This window comes from Desmodus rotundus, chromosome 5, assembly GCF_022682495.2.
Source record: "Desmodus rotundus isolate HL8 chromosome 5, HLdesRot8A.1, whole genome shotgun sequence".
Classification (NCBI taxonomy): domain Eukaryota; kingdom Metazoa; phylum Chordata; class Mammalia; order Chiroptera; family Phyllostomidae; genus Desmodus; species Desmodus rotundus.
Genome location: NC_071391.1, coordinates 139,499,330 through 139,509,529, shown reverse-complemented (window position 1 = coordinate 139,509,529; position 10,200 = coordinate 139,499,330). Strand labels below are relative to the sequence as shown.

General features: G+C 40.8%; 1 protein-coding gene across 1 annotated transcript in view; it reads left to right on the top strand.

Annotated features, from left to right (window-relative positions):
* Positions 1 to 1,342: 1,342 nt before the first annotated feature.
* RAB1A (RAB1A, member RAS oncogene family) overlaps positions 1,343 to 10,200 on the top strand; it is a 33,034-nt gene continuing 24,176 nt past the window's right edge. The window contains exon 1 of the mRNA XM_024552715.4: positions 1,343 to 1,579. Coding sequence (XP_024408483.1) covers positions 1,557 to 1,579 — 23 coding nt within the window. The 5' untranslated portion in view covers positions 1,343 to 1,556. The remainder of the gene's footprint in view (positions 1,580 to 10,200) is intronic.

Here is a 10,200-nt window from a genome sequence, read left to right as displayed (position 1 = left end):
TAAGGTGTGTAGTTAGCAGATGGGTAGAAATAAGAACTGCCTTCTTTCTATATTTTGTAATTTAAAGTGACTTTGCAGTCACTCTAGACAGACAATTTTCTTGGTTCTTAAAACAAGTTGGAAGACAAACTTTGGACAATGTATTATGCTATGCTCTTTGTAATTAAATAACCCAAGATAATGTGTTAAAGTTCAGTGGAGATTTAAATTCCCAAACTGATTCTAGGGAGCTGTTATGAACAAAAAATGTGTTAATATTACTCCTAGAGTTTCTCAACGTTATACAGTGATTAATTGCACGTTTCTATCGCGTATTACTTTCCAATCTTGCAGAACAGCTCAGCATTAAACAACTAAAAATAAGTACAGTTCAACTTGAAGGCTGAGACCAGGGCAGGACCCTGGGCTGTGTCCCAGACACGGGATGTGAAGCCATTGAAAGTTGTGGCATTGTGGTGCAAGTGTCGTTCCAGGAAGACAGATCTGGCTGTGTGTGCAAATGGCTTGGAACAAAGAAGAGACAGAGGCAGTTTAGTGTACTGGGAGGCTTCTGCGATATCCAGCCCGCGGAGATCAGAGCAGGGCTGAAAGGGAATGCCAAGAAAAAAGAAAATGGTAGTGCCCTTCGGGTTACGGGAGTGAGGAAGAAAACTGAAAGAGCGGCTTCACGTTTTCCGGAGACGCGAAGTTTTTACTAGGGGCCCCTTAACTCCTCTTCCGTCCTTAGAGCGGACGTCCCGAGATCAGCCTGAAAGCTTAAGTCTCAAGATGGTCTGGCCAGTAGAAAGAAAGCACACTGGGAGGCAGGACCAGCCAGGAATGTCCCCCGGCCCTCTTCCCTCCTCCGCACTCTAGCAGTCCCTCGGGATCCAACCCCTCTCTGTTCATCACAGTCTCCAGATGACCCCCACCCCTACCATCCGTCCGCTGCCAGCACCGCCTTCTACCCCTCCCCTCTCCTCCCTTCCCCCTCCCCGCTCCTCCTCCCCGGTGGGGCGCTGACTCGCCGGGCTGCCACGTCTCACTGATGACATCACCAGGGCCGCTCGGCCTTAGCCAATCCGCTAGGGGGAGTCCGAGCGAAGTCCTAGCCAGCGAGTCAGCGGGGAGGGCAGCGGGGAGAGGCGAGGGGGGGCGGAGAGAGAGTGTGGAGTGGGGAGGGCGACAACCCCTCCAGTACGCATGCACCAGACGCGCGGGGCTGGGCGGGAAGCTGAGTCCCGGCCTCCGCGCCACACCGTCAGCCCCAGCTCCCACAGACTAGCTAGCAACACTCTTTCCCGTCGTGCCACGCGGCGCGGCCGCCCTCTGGGCTAAGTAAAGGCCCCTCGGTCTAAGGCTTTCCTATTTCCTGGTTCGCCAGCGGCCATTTTGGGTGGAAGCGGTAGCTGAGTGGCGGCTGCTCCTGATTGTGTTCTAAGGGGACGGAGTGGGGAAGACGTTTGTTCTCCCGGAACAGCGTATCTCGTTCCTCTTCGATTACCCGTGGCGCGGAGAGTCAGGGCGGCGGCTGCAGCAGCAAGGGCGGCGGTGGCGGCGGCGGCAGCTGCAGTGACATGTCCAGCATGAATCCCGAATAGTGAGTGCAAGAGCGCACCGGTCGGCCGGGTCCGTGGGCCAGCTTGGGGAAGCTCAAAGCGGGCGAGGAGGGCTGGGGCGGGGGTGGGGGTCTCGGCCGGGGTGAGGTGAGGATGATGGGGCAGGAGAGGCTGGCGGCCGGGAGTCGGGCCCCATTGTCTGAAGGTGGAGGGGCGGCCTCGGGGAGGGGTTGGTCGGAGTGGTGAGCCGCCCGGGCCTGGACCGGGTCGGGGTGGAGACCTGAGTGCCGGGCCGGCGCGGAGGAACTGTCTGCTCAGAAGGATGGGGGCGTTTGGGAGTTGGTGGTAGGGCGGTGGGAAGGGATAGCTCCTCTTGGAGGCAGTGACTTCTGAAGGAGGACTTGTTTTTAAGGGGAGAGGATGGGGTGGGAGAGCTCTTCTAGAGGGCAATGTCAGACCCTGCCCCCGCACTCTGCGGAGCTGTCAGAATCGTCTGGGTGGAGACCAGTTCACTTGTAAATTTTGAGCTTCTTGGCTCTGCTTCCACCCTCCCCGCCTGGTTGCAGGTAATATAGATGCTTTTCAGGACTGCGCGGGATTGAGGGGAGTGAGTAGATTGAAAATGTTTAGTTCTTTTTTAAGTTATTTGTTGGAGTTTTTTAAGAACTCACCAGACCCATTGCCTTCCTAAAAACCTAGGCATTTGTGAGAATTTCTTACAGAGGACACTGAAGTCATTTTGCGTTGTGTAGGTCAAGAAAGAAAAAGACTAAATCTTAAAGAACATTTTTTTGATGTTCCCAAATTTAAAGAAGATTTTGCTGTCAAGTTGAAAGGGAAACGAATGGGCCCTATGATAGATCTGAGGTTTTGTGTTACCTTCTTGAATGTTTGCAGATAGGGAATGAGGTTCCATGACGTGTCATGAAAAGTTAATGCATTTCTTTTTCTTGCTTACTCAAGAAGTCACCACAGCAGATGTGACACACCTGGCACTTTTCCGGGGAACTGGTGTTCACTTTCCTTGGGAAGACTTTATTGGGCTCTCTTAATGGCCCTTTAAAAAAATTCTCCTGCAGTTTGCATGTATAAATTAATGAATACATTGGAGGAAATTTGCCTGGTGTTCCTTTTAAGTATTAGAAGGCTTTGGGGGACAGGGTGATGTTTTTTTTTTTTAAAGCAGATCAGTATTTGTTCTAAAAGTTGAGTTTAGCCCTGGCCAGCATGACTCTGTTGGAACGTCCCCTAAACCGGAAGGTCTCAGGTTCGATTCCTGGTCAGGACCCATGCCTGCGTTGCAGATATGTCCCAGTTTGGGGTGCCTATGAGAAGCAACTAGCAACTAAACTGATCGATGTTTCTCTCTCACATGGGTGTTTCTGTCCCCCTCCCCCTTTCCGCTCCCCTCTCTCTAAATATCAATAAGCATATCCTCTGGTGAGGATTTAAAAAAAAAAAAAGAAAACAAAGTTGAGCTTATTGGCTGCTTTGGTGGACTAAACATTTCCCTTACAAGGTCCACCCATCAGTTTAGCTGACTGTCATGTGTGTGTCACATGGCTCTTGCAAAATGCATTCTGACTTCAAGTTTTGTAATATTGTGGTTTTATGCAAAATGTCCCCTTTTTGTATTAAAAAGAAGCCATAGTATTTAATTAAAATTTTACAAACTAAGAAATCGAGAGTAATGTTCCCATAGTGCCATATTTTCTATGTTGGCAGTTTTTAAATTTCTTCACGAAGGGCTCCAAGGACAAAGTTTGTTTTGCATAGTTGGGCAGGGTTGAACTTCAGGTCCCTAATTTTCCTGGCAACAATAAAGTACATGGATTGGCCACTTTCTGGAGTTTTGTAAACCTCTTTTGTTCAGGAAGTTTCTTATATTTGCTACACATATTTAGTGCTGTAAGTAGATTTTGAAGATTAATTTAACAGAACAGTGACAGATTATTTAGCTCTGAATTTGTTTCTGCTTTTTAAAAATAGGATAATGGGGGGGAGTAAAAGGAGACTAAATGGTAATGGAAAAAATACAATATTTTTTTGAAAAGTGATTACGTCCGGCAAAAAATAAAATTTCAAGGCATTTAAAAGATAAATAAAAACAAGATAATAGGAGTTACTCCTATCAGGGTAGTTCTGAGGTTAAAATATGTGTAAAAGAATCTGCAAAACTGTAAGCACACTAGATGGTGTACATCATTATCTTGTAAGACATTCTGATAGTGGTAGGGTTTAGGAATGTACTGTAATCCCTACTCCGAAGGAGCTAATAATGGAGTATAGAAAATAGGTTGTAGGTATGTCAAATACTAGTAGATATAGCAAATTCCAGATATACGCCATGAATCGGAGCAACAAAATTCCGAAGGAGGGTCGAGGGTTGTTGTTGGCTAGTTGGTTTAAGGAAGACTTCATAGAAAAGAGACCTGTTAGGGAATTATTAGCAGTAGTTTTGGAGAAGCAGAGGGAGTGAGGAGGACTTTTCCAGGGGGAATAAATGGCAAGGAGGAGTAATTCTAAAGTCAATATGGTGCCAAATCATCCTTCCTTGGAGTTCTCTGACGAATGATCTCAGCAGAACCAAACCCAGAAATCATGTTTATATTTTTTCTGGCATCAAGTATACCAGTTCCTGGCCTGCTGTATTTATACTCTATATTGTGCCTAGTAAAATAATCTAGGAGTTTTGGGGAAACTTGGAAAAGCATTAGTGAAAATTACTTGAGGTGAGAGGAGATGATGGATATTTTATTATGGAAGGTCACAAGGGCAACTAGCAAAGGAATTTTCAGCAGCCTGACTTAAGTTTCTTTTGTCTTTAGTGAAATTTGTTATCATAAAAGCAATTAGGGAAAAGATGGCAAATAGAGAAAAGAAGGAAATTCTTAGTTTTATCACCCCCACACGGGTCCATTTACTTTAACACCTTGTTCTAAACTTTAAAGTCTTACGTGTTTTTTATTAAATTAAAACTTTTAATGGGTGAGTACCTTTCATGATTCCATGATGGGTTCTTGACAAAAGAAAAAGTTTGGTTCTCTCAGAGGGAACAGCATTTTAGATTTGTATTTGTTGACACAAGATTACCTGTTGGTGGCTTTATTACTGAATGCTTTTACTTTATGATCTTCAAGTTGTAAGGTTTTGGTTTTGGAGTGAGGAGAATAAAAAATATACCAATCACTGCCCTGGCTGGTGTGACCAGTGGATTGAGCACCAGCCTGTGAACTTAGGGGTTGCCAGTTCAGTTCCCAGTCAGAGCAAATGCCTGGGTTGTGGGCCAGGTCCCCAGTAGGGAGTATGTGAGAAGCAAGCACACACTGATGTTTCTCTCCCTTTCTTTCTCCCCCCTTCCCCTCTCTCTAAAAATAAATAAATAAAATCTTTAAAAAATATCAATCGATGATTAAATTTTAAGCTATCCCTTTGAATGCTTTCCATGTTATTTTTCTGATTTGGGAGAATTGACAACCCTGGGTTAATCTTTATGGTAGTAATTAAGGGTAATAACTGACTCGTTTGAATTTCAAGTACAAAAACAAAAAGCCACTGGAAATGGAATCTGAACAGTGGAAAAATAGATGGAAAGTGTCAGAGCTTTCTTTTTCTTTTTAGAGAGAAGGGAAGGGAGGGAGAAAGAGGGAGAGAAACATTGATGTGTGAAAGAAACATCCATCAGTTGCCTCTTGCATGCCCCCAACTTGGGACCTGGCTCTCAACCCAGGTTTGTGCCCTGGCTGGGAATTGAACCGGCGACCTTTTGGTTCACAAGCAGGTGCTCAACCCACTGAGTCACACCAGCCAGGGCTGTTTTATTTTTATTTCTTTCTTTCCTTGTTTTTTTTTTGAGATCTGAAGAAAGATTTTTAATTTACTGAACTAGGTGGTGAAGCAGGCAGTGATTATTTCAGCACACTGGTTAAGAAATACTTAACATTATTCTCATACCAGAAACATTTTTCCTAATCCACTAGCTTCTAGTGGGCTTTTTTGGTGTCAAGAAAAATGTACATGTGTCTATTATGAACATACCAGTTAACTGCAGTAGAACTGTATAGTCTACTTGGATCAACTGTGATTTTTTTTTTTTTTAAGATTAGTTAAAATGAGACATGTTGACAGTTTCTTACATATTCCCAGCAAATAAATCATGTAAAGCTCTTCAAAAAATGTTGTATGGAGATGGATGAACTTAAGAAACAAGTGTTCTTGCCCTGGCTGGTGTAGCTCAGTGGATTGAGTGTGGGCCTGTGAACCAAAAGGTCACTGGTTCCATCCCAGTCAGGGCACATGCCTGGGTTGTGGGCCAGGTTCCTAGTTGAGGGCATACAAGAGCCAACAGATCGGTGTTTCTCTCCCTCTCTTTCTCCCTCCCTTCCCCTCTCTCTAAATATAAATAAATAAAATCTTAAAAAAAAAGTAAAAATGTTCCCTTGCCAACTCTTTAGTTGGCTTTTAAAGAGAATTTTTTCATTCTGAGTAATTTTATTTGTCTTTTTTTTTTAAGTTCTGGAAGCAATCTTAGGAATTTACCTATGTGCTAACATGTTGTTATAGTCACATCCTATTAGCAATCTTTTGTGTGTTTTCTCTCCTTGGCAAGGTTCTCTATACATACATGATTTTACTATTAGCAGTTGTAATAGTTTTCATTTTTGATTGTTAAAAATAGCTTCCTTTTGCTAATGTTATCTACTCTTGTCTCTTTCCTAACATATGAAAAATGTTAAAAAAAATGTTAAGGGTTAAATAAAATGCTTTTTAGGGTTTTGAGATTTTTAAAGATTTGCTAAAAAAAAAAATACTTGGAGTGTTTTAAGATGAAGAGAAACCAAAAATGGGTGTAGGATGCCAGTGCATGAGATATTTTAGATGTGTAGCTCATCAGTTTTCACTCTTTGAATTACGTTTTGGAGTTTTGAGATTTAGGCAAAATGCCCACACTTTTTTTTTTTTTTTTTTTTTTTTTTAATATCTTACAGGGAGAGGGAGAAGTCAAGATTATTCCACTGTTTTCCTGTAGAGGCGGGGGCTGAGAGTGCTTTTTTGATGTCTGAAATAGAATTTAGGGAAGAAAATCTAGGGGTTGGCTTTCCTGTGGAACCACCCTGTGAGTGTTCCAGATTACAAAAGGGTGATGGTGGAATATTTGGGAAAATATATAGTCCTGAGGCTGTAAGAAGCTTGAGAACAAGTGTTTGTTGGTTTGTTGACTGACTTAAACATGTGAAGAAGTAAGGTACAAAGAAGTAGAAAGTGGAAGTTTTCCTTGGTACTTTTGTGACCGGTTGGCTCAGTTGGTCAGCACACACTGCTTTGTTAAATCCAAGGTTGTGATAGGTTCCAGTTACGTTTACTCTATTCTATGTTTGTAGATTCCTAATTCTGACAGGCAGTGTTCAGTGTGAGTGCCTTTGCTCACAAGGGGAGCCAGTCAGTCTTTGAAAACACTTAAAAATAATAATAGCTACTATTTAATTAGTGCTTACTCTGTGTGCTACCTGCTTGACTTATGCAGGGCATTTTATTCATTCAGCCTGTACCTCAGATTTTTTTTTGTGAACTTTACAAATAAACTTAGCGAATTATATAATTGACGTTCTCCAAGAACAGTGATGGTTTTAACTCGTCTGAATGTATTTTCTTGGAGTAACAATAGTACTTAAGTGGAATTATTCTTTATCCTTTTAACTCTGCCTTTAGATGTTTTCTAGTAACTTGATTTGGGTTATTCTTAACCCATTTATGTTCATGTACCCTTAGGAGCATTTGATGAGCCCAGTGGACCTGCTACCTGTATGAATACATACTCATGATATTTTGTATGAAGTTGCAACCTCTCACACTACCTGAGCCTGTTCACAAACCTCAAGTTAAGAATGCCTGATTTAGGAGATTGAAAGTAGAAAAGAGAATGTTTACTACCACTCTTTTGAAATGTGGAAATCTGAGAGTGAAGAGTTTAATTTTAAATCTGGTATCTTGAAGTAATTAGTGTTAAAATGTGAGATTTGTTGGGGCATGGCTTTATTTTGATGACCTAGTCTATGATTTTCTTCCTTTCCTTTTTTAAAAATGCTTACATTTCTGTTCCTCATTAAGTTATTAATATATTAAGTGCTTCTAAGAGTCTTGAAACAAAGACACACTGAGTTCACAGAACATTAGCATTCACTTTAAGAACAATAGGTCATCTCTGTAGTGTCTTTACGAGTTTAAAGTCCATGTGGATGTAGTTAGGATAAATGCCTAGCCAAGTGTAATATAGTCTGAAGTAGATTAGATGGAATTTATAAAAAAAGTTTAGTAGCTAGATTTAGAAAAGGACATTTAAAGCAACTTTGTGAAGTGTACATCATGTAGATGGTGGCTAGCACCTATCCTCATGAATAGCTTTTGTGTTCCTCACTTACTAAAGCTAATGAAGTCTGAACTCTAAAATTTACCATGCTCTTCTGAGCTGAGCTAACTTATTTACTAATACAGATGGTCTAAGTTAATTTAAGCTGTGAATCACACTTTTCTTTATATTTGGTCAGGTCCTGTGTGCTAGTTCATAGATGCTTTGATTCATTCTCTTAGGTTTTATACATAGGACTTAGCATAATAACTGACATTTTTATCATCTGAGTATATAAAATATGTCATTGAGGGAATGTGGTGCGATAAAAAGAACATACCATTTGGAGTTGTAAATCCTAGGTTTAAGTTCAGACTGCCACTTGCCCCATATACATTATTTATGCCTTTTGAGCCTTTTTATTTATAAAATGTGGTTAGTTCCACTTCAGTTCTGATTTTCAACAGTAAACTGTACAATGCTATATAGACATTATTTGACATGCACATTCTAGTAAGGGCTATTAGAATATAGGTAAATGGCAGGTAGTTTCAATTTTAAAGACTTTCTCACACATTTAATCATTATATATTTATCCCTATGCTTGTCTGCTTTAACAGTTATTTCAGTACAGACTTTTAAAATCTTCCAGTGAATGTATGTGCATACATATATATAATTATGTGTGTGCACACATGGCTAATTTCACCTTGAAAGAGAGCTTGATGAAGAAAACAGCCAGCTCTTGCTTTCTCTGTCATCAGAGTATGATGACACCATACTCTGTCATCATTAGAGTATGCTAGTCTAGGAGTTGAGGGGTTTTTCTGTTTTTGTTCTTTAATTATGAAATGCGAACTCTGCTTGTAGGTACTTACCCATTAGTTAAGTTGACTCCTGCTCAACCAGGCATAATCAATATAACAGCATTAGTACAAGTTAAATCCTGTGATACTTTTAAGACTTAGGATGGCAGGATATACAGTGCAAAAGATTTGGAGGAGGGGCCTGTGATTTCCATTTTTTAACAGAAAGTTTTAGTTACGTGTTATTTAACTGGAAAGGAATAGAGCACTGAGGCCTCTCCAGAACCCTTGATGCTAGCTAGTCAGTCTGGGGACGAGGTCACCAACTAACAATTTGAGTATCCACCACCAGCCAGAAAATTATGTTTGTACACTATTTCCCTTAATTCTGTGAAGAAATAGTGCTCTAGTTTTACAGATGAGGAAAAAGAGAGAAGAGTTAATGGCTTGTGCAAGGGCATTCAGAGTAAACAGCAGAATTGGAATTTTAACTCAAGGACCTGCAAATTCACAGCCCAGATATGCTGTTTCCGGTTTACTGTGTGTGGTTAACTTCTGTGAATTTAAAATTTTAGCCAGTTAATTAGGCAACTAACATTTTTGTGGTCAGTTACTTTTAAAATTCATGATCAGAGAGGTCTTTTTAAAGTGTTATTAAAAAGAGTTTGTGAGTTTCATATTATGAATGGATCATTGACTTTCTCCTTCATATCTCATTTTGGGTTGATATTTAAAGCTTCTTCAGGCTTGAAGTTAATTATTTTATCCATTCTCAGTTTTTCTGCCCTCATGACTATCCATCCTGAAGTATGTATACTTGGGGCACTGGAAGTCATGCTTATCTTCTGTGAGTAAAGCAAGTGAAGCAGAGAACTGCCTTTCTCTCGCTGGAGCATGCACACTTGCTGCAGACATACTATTATGTACATGTTGCTAGGTTTTGGGAATTGTGACCAGTGTGATCATAGTACTTATAACTATTGGTAATTTTTAAGCTTAGATTATACTGGTAAATTGTGATACTTTTTCATCCATCGTCTGAACCAGAAGCTTTGGAAAAATAGCTTCATAGTTTTTGTCTGTAGCTCTTAAAATTTTTCATCAAGTTACCTTGTAGTTTGGATGGAGAAAGGAAAATTAATAGTAAGTACCACTTATTATGCTCCTATAATGTGCCAGGCACTGTGCTAGCAGTTTTAGAGGCTTTATTTCTAATCCTGACAAGAAGCCTAATTGGACAGTAGAGGGTGCTGATAGAATCTTTTACAGATGAGTAAATTGGTGAGTACCTTGCTTCAATTATAGATAGTATATGATGGTACCGGAATTCAAACACTGGTCTTTCCAGCTTTAAAACCCATGCAGGCCTTGAAAGGTAATGAGGTAGAGGACATACACACCTCCTTGGCATGTTTTTCAGCAGTGTTTATTAATGTAGGTTGCAAGACCATCTACTCGTTTATCTTGTATGATATGCCAGTTCTTCAGCACTACCAAAATTTCAGAATTC